Genomic DNA, 21086 nt, shown 5'->3' on the forward strand with positions numbered 1-21086 from the left:
GCCGTCGGGCTAATATGCGTGCACGCAGGTGCACGAAGGGCCTTTCCAGGGCAGTTCCACTTAATTCTCCACCAGGGGGCACCGGAGCGCTCCCGCGTGTGCCCGTACGCGCGAGTGCACGTGCGCGCCCGTTCGCGCTAGCGCTGTTTTGGCGCCAAGGGCCCTTTAAAAGAATGTCAGATGCTGCTGTCAGGTGCTGTTCGTCTGCAGCTCTGCACCTGAGTTCCTGTATCCTGCTTGTGTTGTATTGCTAGTGACCCGGCTCCGTCTGACCATTCTCCAGTCTCCTATCCGACCCGGCTTGCCAGACCTTGCTTATATCTTGTGACCCGTTGCCAAACTCCTGCCTGCCTGACTATTCTTGGATCATCCCTCTTGCTATTTACTTGCCTGATCTCCTGCCAAAACGGACTGTCTGACCCTGCTTTGCCTGTGTCCTGTGACGCTGCTTCCAGCCTGTTCTGCCAAGTCTTGGATCCTTCTGCTGCCTTACCATCCACCTGCCTGCCTACCGGCCTGCACCAGCCTACCTGCATCCGCAGCTCAGCCATCCCTGAGGGACGTCCTTCCAGCTCCAGTATCTGCTTCTGCTGGAACCTGCATCAGGCCCTCCTACCCACTGTGCTCAAGAGACCACTGTTCCCACTTCCAGTGGCTCCTGAACCAGCGTTTAAGAGAGGTCTCCTTCCACCAGTCGGGCTCAACTACCAGGTACCTAACAACCTATTTCTATACCTTCATTCCTCTCAGTGCAGGTTTCTGAGAGGACTGGAGGTATAGGGGGTTGGAGATCCCAGCTGATGAGGAGCAAGGAGAGGTCGCCTTGTTCTTTGATGTGGGTCTTTTAAGTGCTATTGCCAACGGACTGCATGGGAGTTCGTCATATGTCTGGTCAAGCATGTGGTGCCCAAGCGGCTGCTGTTTTGGCCACGCTTAATACGCTTCAGACATATATTGCAAACAGCAACGTTGAGATCTGCTGCACACGTGTCAAAAAAGCCCACGCCAAAAAACTTTTCAAAATATGCGGGGAGTCAGCAGCGCCCTTCACCTACTTAGCTCTGCGGTGTGATGCAATAGGGTGGCTGCCTTTAAGCTGCCCCCTGGGGGCATCCTACCTCGTTGGAGATGTGCTTCCTCCTCCTCCTCTCTTCTATCAGGCACCCAAGTCACTCGAGTCAGTGACCTCATCATCCCCTCCCTCCTCCTCACTGGAGCAAACTTGCCATATGCTGCAGCTGGGGGAACATGACTGCCAGTTTCTTGACCTTCTTGGGCACCCCCTCTCTCTAGGCTGACGTTACTCCCTTACTCAACCTGGGTATTTTCATTGGAGCCTTCAAATCGCTGCGCATCCCCCTGCAGCATGTACCCGACACTGTGGTTGAATAGTTCAGGGGACTCCTCCGTGCATAATGGTGGGGCTAGGGGAGGAGTGACTGTTGACATGGAGCTGATGGAATAGGCCGCTTTGGCAGCTGCATTGGAAGGCAAACTACTCTGAGCCTGGGTGACAGAGGATGAGGAGGGCTTTGTTATCCATTCCACCAACTCTTCTGCATGTTGTGGCTCAATAACACGGCCAGCTGCCACGTGCTGAGGATGCACCGTGTCCACGACCAGCACTGTCAACTGTAGACACGCCTGCTTGCCCTCTTTTAGTGGCCTGTGAGTGACTGCCTCTCCTTGGTTGCCTTCCGGACATGCTGTAAATTTTGTTTAGCAAAAAAACACTACACTATATTGTGTACACCACCAGGAAAGTAGTAGCAACTGCACTAGGGGTGCACGGTACTGTGTACATCAACAGAAGTCTAATAACAACTATGGGTGCACTGTATGTATTGTGTACACCAACAGAAATATAACAACAACTATGGGTACACTGTATGTAGTGTGTACACCACCAGGAAAGTAGTAGTAACTGCACTAGGGGTGTACGGTACTGTGTACACCAACAGAAGTTTAATAAAAACTATGGGTGTACTGTATGTATTGGGTTCAACACCAGGAAAGTAGTATAATCTGTATATATATATATATATATATATATATATATATATATATATATATATATATTAAATACACTGCAGCTAACTGAATCACCTGCCTGCCAGAAGTATATTAGAAAGAGTACACCAGAAACGGCCTGCAGTGAGATATAGCTAAACTGTATTCAGTGGATATATATATATATATATATATATATATATATATATATATATATATATATATATATACGAGACTGACTGTATATATATATATATATATATATATATATATATATATATATATATATATATATATATATATATATATATATATATATATATATATAATACACTGCAGCTAACTGAATCACCTGCCTGCCTGAAGTATATTAGAAACAGTACACCAGCAACGGACTGCAGTCATATCTAGCTAAATTGGATACAGTGGATATATATATACAGGGGGTCCCCGGGTTACAAACAAGTTAGGGACTGTAGGTTTGTTCAGAAGATTTCACCTCACTTTCTGTCCCAATGACAATTGGATTTTGAAAATTTTGGGTTGTTGTGGAAACAAGCCTTGGTGATAAAGCATCAGTGGAGGTACCTTTTCCTCATAATAGCTCTTACAGGAGTGAATTTCCATTCCTAGGGTTTGATTTCCTCTCACTTCCTGTTGTCTCCCTCCGTTTGTAAGTAGGAGTCGTTTGTAAGTCGGATGTTTGTAACTAGGGGACCCCCTGTATATATATATATATATATATATATATATATATATATATATATATACCGTATTTATCGGCGTATAACACGCACTTTTTTCCCCTTAAAATCAGGGGAAAATCGCGGGTGCGGATAGCTCCGCTCACAGTCACGCCCATCCCAGGCGGGACTACGAGTGGAGCCGAAAGGGAACGAGAGCCGCCGAGAAGAGCCGAGGACCGGCTCTGTGTATTTCGGCGCCGGCGGCGCCATTTTCAAATCGCGGTCGGCGATTTTGAAGCTCAGGATCGCAGGGGATCACAGGATCGCAGGGGAGCGGCACCATTTTCAAACTGCGAGGTGCAAGACTGCACTGGGGCAAGACTGCACTGGGGCAAGGCTGCACTGGGATAAGGCTGCAATGGACATTGGGGAAGGCTGCACTGACAAGGCTGCACTGACATGGCTGCACTGGGGCAAGGCTGCACTGGGATAAGGCTGCAATGGACACTGGGGAAGGCTGCACTGACAAGGCTGCACTGACAAGGCTGCACTGACATGGCTGCACTGCCAAGGCTGCACTGACAAGGCTGCACTGACATGGCTGCACTGGGGCAAGGCTGCACTGAGAAGGCTGCAATAATGGGCATTTAAATGTAAGTTTTTTTCCCTTAAACTTTCCTCCTAAAAGTTTTTTTTCCTTAAAATTCCCTCCTAAACTTGGGGTGCGTGTTATACGCCGGTGCGTGTTATACGCCGATAAATACGGTATATATATATATATATATATATATATATGAGACTGACTGTATATATATATTAAATACACTGCAGCTAACTGAATAACCTGCTTGCCTGCTCAATCTAAATGACACTCTCTCTCTGTCCACACCGGCAATGACACACTACATGAGGCTGACGTGCAGGCGGCCTTATATAGTGTGGGGAGTGGACTTAGTGTCTGAGCAATGATTGGCAAAAGGCAGCCTGCCTTTGGCCAATTATGGCTCTCTTAGCTGAGGGCGCTTTGATTGACCAAAGCATGCAGGTCATGGTGCATGCTCTGGCCAATCATCATACAGCAATGCACTGCGCTCCCGCAGTGCATTATGGGCCGCTACGCGCCGCTTGAATTTGGCGCAAACGGCCCATGATGTTCGGTTTTTTACAAACGGGCGAACAGCCAATGTCCCTAATGGGTAGTTTCACTCAGTTCACCTGTCTGAACATGTACAGAGACAAAACAACGCACATTGTTTTCACAGGGCAATATCTCTCTTTCTTCCTATAACTCAGGCCAGAAGCAAATTCCCCACTGCTCTGCCTTACACCCTGGAGTCACAAAACAGGTACTGGTTACTCCAGCCCTGTAAACACAACCTAGCAGGGGGACCTACTCAGAAGAAAACTTGACTCCCTTGACACTACATGCTGGAGCTTTCCCTGGTCCTTACTGCTCACACCCACCACCTTAGCACCCCCACCTCCCATTTCTACAGCCTAGCAAAAGGGTAAGGACAAAAAGGCCTAACAAGCTGGAGACAGGATGGGGAACAATAAAAAGGCAACCTAACCTCCCCTGCCCCTTACAGGTTTGTGGTGCTTTAAGCTTGCCATACACTAGTAGATTTTCGAACAAACTTTCATATGAAAACTGGCCCGAAAATTCTCAGTACATCCGATGACTTGATGAATGTTGTTAGAAAGTACTTAAAATTTTGCTTTGCTTATAATATTCTATTTTGGAATGAATAGTCTTTCTCGAACCAAATCCACATGCACTGTTAGAAATGTGTCGGTTCAAGAAAAATTTTCCATCCTACTCTTTCTCATCACTGAAGTAAAAAAAATGAATGTCAATTTGACCCAGTAATGACTAGAAAATCAAACGAACATAAAATTACAAATTAAATTCTACTAGTGTATGACCAGTTTTGGACTGCTGTTTACCAGTTTTCTGATATGACATAAGAGCTTTAACCCCCCCCCCCCCCATTACCCCTCAAAGCAGGCCTCCACTCCACCATTGAAGCAGTGCTTACGAAGCAAAATAGCTTAAGCTAAACATTTATGCAAGAGAGTGAGTCAGAGCAACGACTCCTCCCATCCCCCTGTTTGACTCCATCTGAGGTCTGAAAGAATTATATATTGTAGATATACTGCATATATATATATATATATATATATATATATATATATATATATATATATTTATTTAATTAATTCAATAGCCATTTGTATTATATGATTACCTTCAAAATCTCCTCTTTTGTTCCATTTCGTTTTTGTATTATTCTCTCTTTAGCAGGACATTCGTATGAAAAATGTTCAAATTCAGATGTAACCAGGCATCCGTCATCAGGTAAGTAGTCACACAACATGCCCATACTATCAGTAGAGAGGCTACAAAGCTGAAGAATCTTTCTAGGCCTTGTAAGCTGTACCAGCATCGTGTAGACTTGGTTCTCTACAAAAAATAAAAAGGAAGGAAATAAATTATAATTACACGAATAAACTTTTATGTGCAATGCTGCAACTTCCAAAGGGTCAACATTAGCTTGGAAAAAAGCCCCATCTGCTCCTCGTCATAACTAATTCGGTGAAACTGTGCAAGGATCAGATTCTGGAAAAAGTATTTGAAACCACTGCAAAGCATTTTAAAAGAGCAATCCCTATTTTTTATATATGTTTAAATTCATATTAAAATGGCCGTTTGTCAACCAGACATGTTGCGGAATGGAATCGGAGGAGATGACGTGTTATTTATTATTGGCCTTGGAGTTATTGCTTTGACATTATTTTTTTGGTTGATTAATGATTTGATTTGGTATATTTTCTATATTTTTGGATGCATAGAATGCACTTTTTGGTTAAGTTATATTGGCAGATAGCATGTCTAATTTTATTTGTTTTCTTTGTTTGGCTATATGTTTTACTTCAAATGACAGTTTGGGAGTAGGCAGTTACATTTAAAAAAATACAATGTAAAATTGACAAGGGACACCAACATAGTTATATCTTTGATCTTAAAAACTACAAGATAATGGTGTTGTGGTAACTTGCTCAAATAAAAAAACAAAAAACATAATAATATTATTCTTGATATCACTAGAAAAAAAGCCTTTGAGAATCAGTATCACCAGCAAAGCAGCTTCATTATTATCCCATTGAGGCTGGGTTCACACTGCTGCGGTGCGAGAACGCAGCGAATTTACTGCGGGTTCCCGCATCGCACCAACTCACACGGCAGTTCACACTGCCATATGCGAACTGCTGGGGAGTGTCATACAATGTTAATGACACCCCCAGTTCAGCCCGCATATCGCACTGCGAACTGACAATTCGGACATTTTCGGATCGCATAGGTGTGAACACCCATGCGATCCGATTCTGGTCCGAACAAAAAAAAGGGTCCTGTGCGAGTTTGGACCGAATGCAGTGCGATATCAGCCATACTATCTGTATGGCTGATATCGCACAGCACAGACATCGCATGTGATGTGAAGAGCAGTGCACTGCGAATCACATACGATGTCTGCCACCGCAGCAGTGTGAACCCAGCCTAAAGAAGAAGAGAATTGTGCACTGCATTTGGAGATTTCATAATTTGCCACGTCACGAATGTTAATTTTCCATTACAAACGCTAGTTTACAAGACCGACCGCTTCCTTGCTTCCGACCATGCATGTTTGTACTTTGGACTTTTGTCCGACGGACTTGTGTACACATGTTTGGAAAATCCGACAACACACATTTGTCTGCGGAAAATTTTAAAACCTGCGCCATCCAACATTTGTTCGCGGAAAATCCGACAACAATTGTCTGATGGAGCATACACACGGCTGGATTTACCACCAACAGCCTGTCATCACACATTTCCCGTCAGAAAATCCGATCGTGTGTATGCGGCTTAAGAGGAAGACGGAAACTAGAAAAAAAATCAAAGCACTAACCATCTGGGAGTGGCTGTGAAAGCAATTTGTTGACTGAAAAAAAAAAAAAACCCCACATGTTATGCATGCTAAAATTAATTATGGAATTAATTAAAGAAAGAAGACGTTTAGTAGCCCAATAAGTTTATAGCATTGTTTTCTACAACCCAAAAGGAACCCCTTGCTTCAAGACTAAGAGCGTCATTCTAATAAACTAGACCTGTTCAGCCTAAAAATTAAGATAAAGAGACGCAGCCATGGCAAAGTGTGACTTTCTGCATTATTTCATTTATTCAACTCTATAAATTCTTCCTTTACAGGCTGATGATGGGTGCACTTGTGTGGTTATTTTAGAGGTTTCAGAACATACCTTTATGCTCCATCGTGGATTCACAGTCTGCCTTCCAGAGTTTCACACCTTGAAAAGTTTCTATGAATGTGATACTTGCTGGTCTTCAGTGGTGAATTGCCTCTAGGGGTATAATGACTGAGTTGGAATGTGCTGAGATAAGAACACACCCTCTCTTCTTTTGTGAGTGACCAGTAATATAAAGAATGTTTTCTTTATGCACAGTGTGTACGCCGAGCTCGTTCCACGTGCAGTCTTATAGCTTTTTTTTTATTTATTTATTTATTTATTTTTTTGCTTTATGTAACTTGATAGGCTTATACAATGCTGAAGACAGCCCCGCCCTAGTCTGACATTACGTGTCATTTTTCATTTGTCTGCCATCCCACCCTGTATTCCGTTGCACTCAAACAAAGGTTGTAAAGCTATAAAGGAGGTGACCTATTTATATAACTTATGTAACTTCAGGTAAATCGGTTATCAAATCAATTATATATAATTATTGACTTAAGTTGTGCCTATATAATAAGGAAAGTTTTAACACCCTTTTTCCAGGAAAAGGGAAGAAAACATAAATACAATATATCAAGTTAATTAGTCTCCTTTCATTTTTCCCTTAATTGTGGTGCTCAATCATAATCAAAAAAAATTATGAATATCGCAACAATGTGGTTATGTAAGAATTTTATGCAACACAACACTGAGACAGATCCTCTGGAAAACAATGTATATTTTTGAAATTGCAGCCAAATGTAAGAAGCGAGTCCTCAAAGTTTTAAGCAGTTCTTCACACTAGAAACAAAAAATTAAAAAGCCAGCAGCTACAAATACTGTAGCTGTTGACTCTTAATAATAGGACACTTACCTGTCCAGGGATCCAGCGTGGTCTTCACCCCAGCCAGCTCCTCGGGTCCCTGGCCCCAACTTCTTTAGCTTTCAGCTCCACAGCCGGCTTCCCACTGCATGTGCATGAGCCACACATTCAAAATGTATTTTCCTGTATAATAAAAGTTGTGAATAGCTGTGCTATACTGATCTGACAATGGCCGACAAATGCATGTCATCAATTCAAAAAGCTACGCGAGTTATTTTATCTCGCAAGACTTTTTCCAATAAAATGTTCACTTCACATGCATAGCTTTGACAAAGAAATTGAACTTTCTAATAAATAACTAAGTACAGTAACTATTGCATGCTTTTATGTCTCATGGATTTCTAATTTATATCTAAAAACAGAAAATATCAAACCACTACTAAATGGACAATCCAATATAAGCACCATATTACTTTTATCAGAATTTAATAACTCTACTCACGGATACCCAGGACAAAGTTTTGCACACCGGGCATCCCTGGTTAGACCATTTTCCATCAATGAGCCCACCCACAAGTTTTTTGTACTCATAGAATTTCTATTGTGCTCATCCACACTAGCCAGGGACTCCCCAGAGGGGAGATTCATCCCCTTTCCACTCTCTCTAGTCCCCTGTCAGAACAGAGATCTGTCTGTTTACATTGACAGGTCCCTGTTATGGCTCTCTGAGGAGTGATCGCGGAGCGGCTCCGGCGTCGCGCCTCCGGTGGCACGCGCACTTGCCATATAGCTTCTTAAAGTGGCCGACTTACAATGATGGCGATTCGCACAGGCATGCCAGCCTGCGGCAGTACAACTGCGGTGGCTAGTTGGCAAGTAGTTAAGATAATAATCTGTACCCCTTTACATTACACAGCCCCCGCATTTCTGGACCCCTTTACATTACACAGCCCCCCTGCACATCACACAGCCCCCCCTGCATATTACACAGCCCCCCATGTTATGCTTTAAAATTGCGCACACGCTCGTGGAATAGCGACAAACTACGGTACATAAAAATCTCCATAGGCAACAATTTAAACATTTCTACAGGTTACCAGTTTAGACTTACATAGTAGGACTTGTCCTAGAATTATTGCTCTCGCTCTAATGATCGCGGCGATACCTCACATGTGTGGTTTGAACATTGTTTACATTTGAGGGCGCAACTTATGTATGCGTTCACTTCTGCGCGTGAGCATGGAGGGATGGGGTGCTTTAACCGCTTCAGCCTCTGAAGATTTGGCTGCTGAATGATCGGGCCATTTTTTGCGATTCGGCACTGCGACGCTTTAACTGACAATTGCGCGGTCGTGCGATGCTGCACCTAAACAAAATTGACATTCTTTTTTTCCCACAAATAGAGCTTTCTTTTATTGGTATTTGATCATCTCTGCGGTTTTTATTTTTTGCGCTATAAACAATAAAAGAGCGACAATTTTGAAAAAACCACAATATTTTGTACTTTTTGCTATAATAAATAACCCCATTTTTTTTTTAAAAAGCTAATTTTTTCTCAGTTTAGGCCGATATGTATTCTTCTATATGTTTTTGGTAATAGAAAACGCAATAAGCGTATATTGATTGGTTTGCGCAAAAGTTATAGCATCTACAAAATAGGGGATAGATTTATAGCATTTTTATTTTTATTTTATTTTTTATTAGTAATGGCAGCGATCTGCGTTTTTTATCGGGACTGCGACATTATGGCAGACACATCGGACACTTTTGACACATTTTTGGGACCCTTGGCATTTATACAGCGATCAGTGCTATAAAAATACAATGGCAGGGAAGGGGTTAACACTAGGGGGCGATCAAGGGGTTAACTGTGTTCCCTAGTGTGTGTTCTAACTGAACGGGAAATGGGACTGTCTAAGGGAGATGACAGATCACTGTTCATACTTTGTATGAACACACAATCATTCTCTTCTCCCCTTAGAGAACCGGGATCTGTGTGTTTACACACACAGATCCCGGGTTCTCGGTGTGTCACAAGCAATCGCGGGCGCTCGGCGATCATCGCGACCGCCAGGCACTCGCATCGGCTCCGGGGGTGAGCAGCGAGCAACCCTACTGGCCACAGTTACATAACGTCGTTTCTCCCAGCCGCGCCATTCTGCCACAGTAAAACTGCGGCAGCTGGTCGGCAAGTGGTTAAATTAATTTTTTTTCTTCATTTTATTTTATTTTTTTTCTTACACTGTCCCTTTAAAAAAAAAAAATATCCTATCACATTTATTGCAGTCAGAAGGAATTTAAACTTCCTGAGACCTGATCGAAGCCGATTCTGGCCTGATTCGGGTCTCCGGCCAGCCGGCAGTCATGCCAACTGGTTGCTTGGGCCTCCCGGTAAGACGGGAGAAGTCAGCAGGAGGGAAGACGTTCTCTCCCGCTGCCTGGGATAACAGCTGAGCGGCTTCTTAGCCGCATTGGTTGTTATCCCAAGAAAGCCGACCGGGGTAAAAATGTCTGCGGAGCCGGGTGCACGGGAATTCATCTCGTGCACTGACGGGCCGGACATTTAGCGGCGGTGAGCCGTAGGTTGCTGACCCCTGCTCTAGTGTGTTAGGGTTGTTAGTGTAGGTTTGTTTAATTCAGCTCAGGGCTAAACCTGAGCTGTGAATCTGGGTCGAGGTTCAATGAATCAGGGCTGAATGACTCATCGTAGCAGCCTCTCTGGTGCCTCCCCCTGTTTTCTGGGACATTGGAGAATGTTCTAGACATAGTGAGCAGAGGTTAGGAGGGGCTCTTTGGAATATTTATGAGGGCCTCAGCCAATCCCCAGAAAAGGGCTGGCAGGGGGCAGGCCACTTCATAAATCGGCTATGCCAGCAGGGGCACTCGGTTGGAAGGTGGAGATGGAGTGCAGAGGAGGCTGTCGGGGGCCCTCAGGGCTGCCCCCTAGTCTGGGGGGGGTGACCTTGGGCCAGGGCTCAGGTGCTGAAATGATCCTGCCACAACACATGGTGGAAGCCCTTCCTGGAGGCCATAGTTGCTAACTGTCCCATGTTTCCTGGGAGATTCTCGGTATTAAGACCTTTGTCCCGGTCTTGTCATATCTCAGGAAATGTCCTGGGAAATCAACGTTTTCCCGATTTTTCGCCGCTGCTGCTAGAGGTCTGTGGCCGGCACTGGTGAATTGTCTCCGCCATTTTACAGAAGACCAGCTATTGTGAGGAAGAAACAAGAGGCAGAACCCAGGCCCCACCTCTTGGTTCTTCCCTTTGGCCTCCACAAGCTTGTCTTCTGTAAATGGCGTGGAGACCAAATCACCAGTTGCGTCGCTACTGGGGGTGCGGCCCGCACCCGGGTGAAAAGGGGTGACAGTGTCTTCTCCAGCCAGAGTTCTTGGACCCCCGAGTCACCTCCATTCCCTGCACAGTGCACTGAGCTCTTCAGGACAAACAAACTTTGTGCACACTTTTCCATCCCAGCAGTGGCGTAAGGAGGGACTCTACTGATGACAACTGATGTAAGGAGGGACTCCGCTGGGGACACCTGATGTAAGGAGAGACTCTGCTGGGGACACCTGATGTAAGGAGGGACTCCGCTGAGGACTTCTAATGTAAGGAGGGACTCTGCTGGGGACACCTGATGTAAGGAGGAACTCTGCTGGGGACACTTGAAATAAGGAGGAACTCCGATGGGGACACCTAATGTAGGGAGGAACTCTGCTGAGGACACCCGATGTAAGAAGGGATCCTGCTGGCGATACCTGATGTAAAGAGGGACTCTGCTGGGGACACCTGATGTAAGGAGGGACTCTGCTGGGGGCACCTGATGTAAGGAGGGGCTCTGCTAAGGACACCTGGTGTAAGGAGGATCTCTGCTGGGGACACCTGGTTACATAGTTAGTCAGGTTGAAAAAAGATACAAGTCCTTGTTCATCCATAAAAAAAATTTAAATAAAATAAAAAATATCATACAATCCCATATACCAATTCCTATACCCACAGTTGATCCAGAGGAAGGTGAAAAAAAAACAGAAAAGCATGATCCAATTTGCTACAGCAGGGGAAAAAAAATTCTTCCTGATCCCAGAGAGGCAACTGGATTTTCCTTGGATCAACTTTACCTATAAATGTTAGTAACCAATTATATTATGTACATTTAGGAATTAATCCAGGCCTTTCTTAAAGCAATCTACTGAGCTGGCCAGAACCACCTCTGGAGGGACTCTATTCCACATTTTCACAGCTCTAATGTAAGGAGGGACTCTATTGGGGGCACCTAATGTAAGGAGGGACTCCGCTGGAGACACCTGATGGCATCTGGTGGCAGGCGACGTGGCAAGTGACAGGCTCAGGGCTCCCACTGATTCTGCATTTTGGTGAGTTGAATGATTTCATTTTATATTACAATGTAATAATAGAAATATTGCGCTTCAATCATCCTGACACTATTACCACCATGGTCCTGGGATGACTGAAGCGCTAACACAAGGTGTTTGGAGTATCTTTATCTGCTGATTGTTAAACTTTCTGGAATACACATATTTCTATTGTGGTGTAGGATGGTGGCCTGCTGTCCCTCCATCCCTCTTTCTTTCCTTGCTTTTCTCTCCATCCCTCCCTCCCTATCTTTCTTTCTTTCTTTCTCCTTCCATCCCTCATTCACCTCAGACTCAAACTACACCCATTTTGAGCTACACCCCATTTAAGCCACACCCAGTATTTCATTTAAACCACATCCATTTCTTGCTGGGGCGCATTCTTCTTCCCCACTACGGCACGCCTATAAATGAATGCCCCGCCCCCTCATTATAACTTCGCCTATAGACAAAGTGTCCCTATACATTTTTGGACAATGTTGGCAACTATGGGAGGCACGGGAGCAAGGCGAGAGGACAGTGGGAGCAGGTCAGCACCACTGTAGATCTCCTGAGAATCAGCTGGGTGGGCTGGTGAGTGTCAGTCTGGAGGACTGTGAAGAAGTTAGCCTGGAGGGCTAGTAAAGGGGCAGCTGTAGCCAGATGGGTTTGTTGCGCCTGAAGAGGTGGTGCTTGGATCAGTAGCCAGAGAAGGAAGAGTACAAGCTGGACACTGTCACTCTTGCAACACAGCCAAGGGGCCTTGGGTTCCTTCCTGTAATCTGACCGAGTGACTGTCAAGCCTCGTACACGCGATCGGATTTTCCGACAGGAAATGTTCGATAACAGGCTGTTGGCGGAAAATCCGACCATGTGTACGTTCCATCAGACAATTGTTGGCCAACTTTCCGTGGACAAATGTTGGATGGCAGGTTTATAAATTTTCCATGGACAAATGTGTGTTGTCGGATTTTCTGAACGTGTGTACACAAGTCCGTCAGACAAAAGTCCAAAGTACAAACACGCATGCTCAGAAGCAAGGACGAGTCAGAATTGGACGGTCTTGTAAATTAGTATTCGTAATGGAGAATTAACATTTGTGACGCTGCAAATTATACTGATGGAGTTATTGCAAATGAGTTTTCAAAGGCTTTTTTTTTCTAGTGATATCAAGAATAATATTATTATGCTTTTTTTTTTTTTATTTAGGCAAGTTACCACAACACCATTATCCTGTAGTTTTTAAGATCAAAGATACAACTATGTTGGTGTCCCTTGTCAATTTTACATTGTATTTTTTAAAATGTAACTGCCTACACCCAAACTGTCATGTGAAGTAAAACACATAGCCAAGTATTATTCTACACAATTTTTTTATTGTGCATTAAAAAAAGAAAACAAATAAAATTAGACATGATATCTGCCAAAAGAACTTAACCAAAAAGTGCATTCTATGCATCCAAAAATATAGAAAATATACCAAATCAAATCATTATTCAACCAAAAAAATAATGTCAAAGCAATAACTCCAAGGCCAATAATAAATAACACATTATCACACATGATTCTGCAACATGGCTGGTTGATGAACGCCCGTTCAGAAACGAACTGAAAAGCACAAAATAAAAAATGCAAACTGAAAAGCGCTAAATGAAAAGGGCAAAAAGAAAAGCGCGAATCAACACTCACCAAACTTCTACTAACGCAAAATTAGCAGAAGGAGCCATTAGGATGACACCAAAGAGCTTAAAAACAACGTAGTACGTCATTACATTCGTGTTTTTTGGCCAACAATTGTGTGGCCGTGTATATGCAAGACAAGTTTGGGCCAACGCCCTTCAGATAAGATTCCACAGTTTTGTTGGCCAACAATCCGATCATGTATATGAGGCTTTAGATCTTCACACAGTGATGCAGCTGGTTTCTGCAAGCAAGTGTGTGCTGGAGGAAGAAGTGGAGCTGTACATAGAGACTGTATATAGGAAATTGGGCCTCAAGTTGTTGAAGTCAAGTGGGCATCCCATAACCTCCTATCCCTGTCCAAGTTATTACCCTCAATAAAGAACAAAAAAAACCAACAAAGTCACGGACTGTTCTCTGATTCTGAAAGCCTGTGAAAATTCAGTGTGCCTGGCTGTGCAGGGTAGGGGATGCCGGTTCATCTGTGGCCCTTAAGGCGGTGTTATACACCTGCTAGGACGTGTGTTTCTGGTCGTGTTTTTGCAAACACACAAAAAATGTGCTAAAACGTGCAATGCGCTTGCAGTACATTTCTTAATACACACCAAAACGCAGGTAGCTGCCGTCAAAGTTTGCAGAAGAGGCACAAATACATGCTAGAGCTGCACAATGAATCGTTAAAAAATCGTGATCTCGATTCAACCCCCCTAACGATCTTTATTGCAGAGTTTGCAGATTCCTTCATATAACAAGTGGAGAGACTTATCTGCTCACTCAGCTGTCAAAAGAAAGGGCAGTCTGCCAAGTTTTTAACATGAAACATTGTAACTAACTCCTCCTTCTTAGATCAAAGGGATAGACTTCTGTGTAAAGAAAAAATCCAGGCAGTCTGCCAAGTTTATAAACAATGTGTAAATGCAGGAAGTTTAACCACTTAAAGTCTAAATCTTTCTCTGACACTTGTTAAAATCAATATTTTTTGCTAGAAAATTACTTGGGACCCCCAAACATTATATATATTTTAGCAGAGACCCTAGGGAATAAAATATCAATTGCTGCAATATTTTATGTCACACTGTATTTGCCCAGCAGTCTTTCAAACGCAATTTTTTGGGAAAAAATACGCGACAATGGATAAAAACAAAAACAAAAAAAAAAACAGTAAAGTTAGCCCAATTTTTTTTGTTTCAACGTGAAAGATGATGTTACGCTGCGACAATCGTGAGAGAATCGTGATCTTTCTTCTAAGCAAAAAAAAAATTGTGATTCTCATTTTAGCCAGAATCGTGCAGCTCTAATACATGCTACTGAAAACCCACTTGGCTCATGTCCAAAATTTGGTACATCAGCTACTTTAGCGCATTTTTGGAGCAGAGGGAGGACCATTTAATGAATGGAGCCGCTCCAAAAAAGTGCTAAAAACGCACAAAAGTAGCCCCAAAAATGCAAAACGGTCACTTAAGTGTGAACAGGGCCTAAAAGAAATCAATTGCTAAACATGAAATAGATGTATAATATTTTTTTAGTTTAAAATATATCCACACCCAAGAATAAATGTAATAGAGTATATACGGATTCCCAATCCCTTTATTGTGTTTTAAGGGCCAGCTCACACCACATGCAGTTCAGTGCGTTTTTTTCTACATCAAAAACACATGGAAAGTAGGTTATATGGTTTTCAATGGTATAGTTCCAGTGCGTTCCAGTTCCAGAAAAAAAAGTAGAACATGCTGCGTTTTTCCTGCACTGGACTGTACTGGAACTCTGTAAAACTTAGTAAAAAACGCACTGGAATGCACCAAAACGCAGCAAAAATGCACTGTAACACACATGTCCTTATACATACCTCCCAATTTTTTTGAGATGGGAATTAGGGACACCTATCAGCAAAAGTATGCAGGCATAGGACACACCCCCTTCCACACCCCCTTAAAGGAGAATTGTACAAAAAACAAGATTGGTTAAACTCACAAGTGCTTTTTTTTACCACTATTATTCCTTTATATTGGCTTTTGGAATTTACAAATGCAGCAATTTAGAAATTGGATGAAAGGTTTAGCGCTGGAAAACACTTTTTGACAGATAAAAAGTGCATTTTATATACAATTATATAGATCAGACCAAAATGAGGGACAAATGAGGAGGAATGAGGGACAGAGGGACATTGCTCCAAATCAGGGACAGTCCCTCGAAATCAGGGACAGTTGGGAGCTATGGGGACAGTCCCTCGAAATCAGGGACAGTTGGGAGCTATGGGGACAGTCCCTCGAAATCAGGGACAGTTGGGAGCTATGGGGACAGTCCCTTGAAATCAGGGACAGTTGGGAGCTATGCCTTATAGGTTAAAGTGGACCTTTAGTCATTTTTTTCAACTTCCTATCTATTAAATCTTTTGCCCTTTTTGTTTTAACTTTGGATAGTAAAACATTTTTTTTTCTGCCAGTAAATACCTTATACAGCCCACTTCCTGTTTCTTGTCTGATAAAAAGCCTAGGGTTATGACATCATGCACAGCTCTCTCTCTCACTCTCATGAGAGTTTGCCAGGAAAGGAGGGGGGGATGAGTCATAGGAGGGTCAATGAGAGCTGCAGGGCTGCAGAGCTGGAGGTGTGCCTCTGTGTGTCTGTGTAAATCCAGGAAGTGAACAGGCAGCAGCTTCAGCTGCCCACAGTTAAAATGGATGCAGCCAGACTCAGTGGAGGGAGATTTCTGCAGCATATTTGGCAAGTACAGAATCACAGTATATATAAAATAATAAGCAAAGTGGTTGGAGGGAAGCTTCAGAATGCCAAAGATTTTTTTTTACAAATTATGTGAGCAGACTGCAGTTCCTCTTTAAGAACAAAAAAGGGGGGAAAGTGCACTGCGCTGCATCAAAAACTCACTAAAAACGCCTCAAAAGCGCGCATGCAGAAAAGCACCTGGAACGCATCCGGACTGCGTCACTATGGTGTGTACTGACCCTAAAGACATAAAAGATTTGTAAGCACTCAAATCATTTAAGGAAAACTAAAACTGTAGTAATGATGAAGGTTCTAAAAGTAGTGGAAAATGCTATTACTAATTACATTTACAATTATATTAATAACTATTATTCTTCCCTTCCCTGGATTGGTTGTAGAGACCATCACAAATGAAATCTGGGATCCATTAAATGACGCATTTATTGGCCTAAGCAATCCAATTAAGTATAACAAAATTAACCACTTCAGCTCAGGAATATTCAACCCCCCCCCCCCTTTATGACCAGGCCATTTTTTGCTATACGGAACTGCGTTACTTTAACTGACAATTGCGCAATCATTACGCTGCACCCAAATAAGATTTGTGTCTTTTTTTTTTTCACAAATAGATCTTTCTTTTGGTGGTATTTGATCACCTCTGTATTTTTTATTTTTTGCACTATAAACACATTTTGAGAAAAAAGATCTATTTTTTTACTTTCTGCTATAAAACATATCCAATAAAACAATTGTAAGAATCAAATTTCTTCATCAGTGTAGGCCAATATGTATTCTGCTACGTATTTTTGGTTAAAAAAAAATCCCTGTTAGCGTATATTGATTGGTTTATACTAACGTTATAGCGTCTACAAACTATGAGATATTTTTGTGGAACTTTTATTTATTTTTTAATACTGGTAATGGCAGCAATCATTGACTTATAGCTGGACTGCAATATTGCGGCGGACAATCGGACACTAACTGACACTTTGCGGGAACCAGTGACACCAATACAGTGATTAGTGCTAAAAATATGCACTTCCACTGTACTAATGACACTGGCTGGGGAAGGGGTTAAACATCTAGGGCGTTCAGAGGGTTAACTGTGTGCCTAGCCAGTGTTTTTGTGTACTATATCTGCTGTTTTTACTAGGGGAAGAGATGGATTTTATTCTCTGCTTTGCAGGTACAGAGAACTCATCCCTTCCCCCCATCAGAACGGCGATCTGCCTTGTTTTACATGACCGCCAGCACCCGCTGATCAGCGAGTAGACATCCTGGATGGAGCTTTGCCTATGTAAACAATGCAGAGCTGTGCCCTGTCAGTGGGGATGGGCTGGATTTTGTTTCCCTGCAAAGCAGGGGATAAAATCCAGCACATCTCTTACTGAAAGCAGCACCTTGTACACACAAGCCAACTAGTTAAACACACATTTAAGCCTTTGATCGCCCTACATGTTTAACCCCTTCCCTACCAGTGTCATTATTACAGTGACAGTGCTCATTTTTAGCACTGATCACTGTATTGGTGTCACTGGTTCCCACAAAGTATCTAAAGTGTTATGCCTCGTACACACGATCGGATTGTTGGCCAACAAAACTGTGGAATTTTTTCCGAAGTGCGTTGGCCCAAACTTGTCTTCCATGCACACGGCCACACAATTGTTGGCCAACAATTACGAATTGTTTAATTAGCTTAATTACTAATTTCATGTTAGTAGAAGTTTGGTTAGTGTTGATTTGCGCTTTTTGTTTCGCTTCGCACTTTTCATTTAGAGCTTTACATTTCACACTTTTCAGTTTGCGCTTTTCAGTTTGTTTCTGAGCGGCAGTTCGTCAACCAGACATGTTGCGGAATTGGAGGAGATAACGTGTTATTTATTATTGGCCTTGGAATTATTGCTTTGGCATTATTTTTTGGTTGAATAATGATTTGATTTGGTATATTGTCTATATTTTTGGATGCATAGAATGCACTTTTTGGTATTCTAAAGGTGAAGTCTATAACTAAGATAATATACAGGGAGCAACCTTAATTTTGGGAGATTATGGGGTTGATGTACCAAAGGCAAATAGGCTGTGCACTTTGCAAAGTGCTATTGCTCCAGAGCTTAGTAAATGAGCAGAAGATCTGCTGACTTCCATCATCCAATTAGGTGCAGGCAAAAATGCTGGTTTTTTTATTTTCCTTGCACATGATTATTATTTGCAAGGTGAAACTTTACCTCATTTACTAAGCTCTGGAGCAACAGCACTTGCAGAGTGTCTATTTGCCTTTAATAAATTAACCCCATATTGTCTTATCTTTGCTCCTGACAGATATACAACCCCAAAATTGATTTAGGCTTTTTAGTGCAACTTTTATGAAGACAACCCCACAAATACCTTAAAGGGTAAATTCACCTTTACAGAAAAATCTGTAAAGTGAAGTTACACAGGACCCCACACAGGAGCTTAATCTCTGAAACGTACCCCATAAGAAGCCCGACCGTCCTCTCAGCGGGGAGGAAGAAGAGGAGAGAGCTGAGAGGATTTCTAAGCCCTGTAGCCGTGGGGTGGCTATACCTGGGGTTCAGAATGGGCGATTACCACCATTCAAGTCAGCCGGGGGGGGGGGGGGGCGAGGAGGGGGTCCTGTGTAACACAAGCAGAATTTCCGTCTGAAAAATCTTGGATGGTTTTTCCGACAGGATTCCGCTCAAGCTTGGCTTGCATACACACAAAAGTTCTCTGAACTTTCGACCGTCAAGAACGCGGTAACGTACAACACTACAACGAGCTGAGAAAATGAAGTGCAACGCTTCCGAGCATGCGTCGAATTGTTTCCGAGCATGCGTAGGAATTTTGCACGTCGGAACGTCTTCCGACTGAAAAATTGAGAACATGCTCTCAAACTTTTCCTGGCTGGAATTCCGCCAGCAAAAGTCCGATGGAGCATACACACGGTCGCATTTTCCGACCAAAAGCTCTCATCGGTCTTTTGCTGGCCGAATTTCCGATCATGTGTACGCAGCATTACAGATTTTTCTGTAAAGGTGAACTTACACTTTGAAGTGGTAGTAAACCATTACATATACTCTGTGATTTGACTATACTCAGGTGATAATCAGAGATGAAACTGCTCTTCATACATTAGTTGTACCTGCTTATCTGCAACACTCTCTCCTCTAAATCTATTCAAAGTCCAGAATTTACACAGGATTTCTGAACTCCAGAAGGCTTTGGGCAGACATCTGATGTATAGGTGTGCGCAGCCTATTGTATTATGGTGTGCACCCCAAAGCTCAAACACACATGTGTGTCTACATATATATGATGTAGACAGGGAGATCAGTCTCCCTGCCGGCACAGTGAAAGAGACATGTGTAAGTACTTCTCTTATGGCAGAGCTGGCAAGATGAAGATCTTTCCCATCTTCCTGCTGCCACACAGAGCAATAATGCTAATGTGCATGGGGTGATTAGGGTGTGCCCAGACACACCCAGCACACCCTGTGCGCACAGCCGCACACCTATGATCTGATGTCACACACTGCATAACATGGAGCTGAGTGTAGATTGAGACATGAGTCAAGGGAATGCATGCACACCCCTCTACACAGTCTCATAAGGAAACATGCACAGCTGAGGATGTCATCCACCTTCTGCATCTCCTGGAATTGCTTGGTGTTAGCATAGAAAGTCAGAGGTGGCTCGTGCAGAAAGCAGAGGAATGAGAGAGCAGACAGAAATAACACTAGATGCTTTGGATAGAGGCAAGGACACACCCATCAGTGCAGCCTTTCAGTGCCCATCAGTGCCGCCTAACAGTGCCCATTAGTGCTGCATACCAGTGCTGCCTATCAGTGCCCATCAGTGCCACCTATCAGTGCCACCTCATCAGTGCCCGTCAGTGCAGCCTCATCAGTGCCCGTCAGTTAAGGAGAAAACGTACTTATTTACAAAATTTTCTAACAGACAAAAAGAAAAACTTTTTTTTTTCTGAATTTTCTGTCTTTTTTTATTTGTTGCGCAAAAAATAAAAACCCCAGCAGTGATCAAATACCACCAAAATCTCTATTTGTGGCAACAAAATGATAAAAAATTTGTTCGGGTACAGCGTCGCATGACCGCGCAATTGTCATTCAAAGTGCGACAGAGCTGAAAGCTAAAAGTTGGCCTGGGCAGGAAGGGGGTGTAAGTGCCTGGTATTGAAGTGGTTAAAGTGGTTGTAAACCCTTCCTAGTGACTTTTAACTATAGGTAAGTCTAGAATAAGGCTTACCTATAGGTAGTGGAAATATCTCCTAAACGTGCGCCGTTTAGGAGATATTTCACTTGTAGTGCGCCGATGATGTAATCGGAGCATGCGCTGTGAAGAAATTGACCTCCGTGCCGTTTCTTCCCCCAGCGTGTGCCGTTACTGACAGCTCCCGCCCGCATGCGTGGGAGTGACGTCACGCGACTCCGGCCAGTCACAGAGCCGGAGTCCGTGGCAGTGGCGTTGCTATGGGGGTGCAGGGGGTGCGGCCCGTACCCGGGTGACACCCACCAGAGGGTGACACC

General features: G+C 43.3%; 1 protein-coding gene across 1 annotated transcript in view; it reads right to left on the reverse strand.

Annotated features, from left to right (window-relative positions):
- Positions 1-7564, reverse strand: part of LOC141103000 (D-threitol dehydrogenase-like) — a 148447-nt gene extending 140883 nt beyond the window's left edge. The window contains exons 1-2 of the mRNA XM_073592091.1: positions 6996-7564; positions 4946-5160 (exon numbers count right to left, since the gene is read on the reverse strand). Coding sequence (XP_073448192.1) covers positions 4946-5160; positions 6996-7008 — 228 coding nt within the window. The 5' untranslated portion in view covers positions 7009-7564. The remainder of the gene's footprint in view (positions 1-4945; positions 5161-6995) is intronic.
- Positions 7565-21086: the final 13522 nt, after the last annotated feature.

This window comes from Aquarana catesbeiana, linkage group LG07 (assembly GCF_042186555.1).
Source record: "Aquarana catesbeiana isolate 2022-GZ linkage group LG07, ASM4218655v1, whole genome shotgun sequence".
NCBI classification, from domain to species: Eukaryota; Metazoa; Chordata; class Amphibia; order Anura; family Ranidae; genus Aquarana; species Aquarana catesbeiana.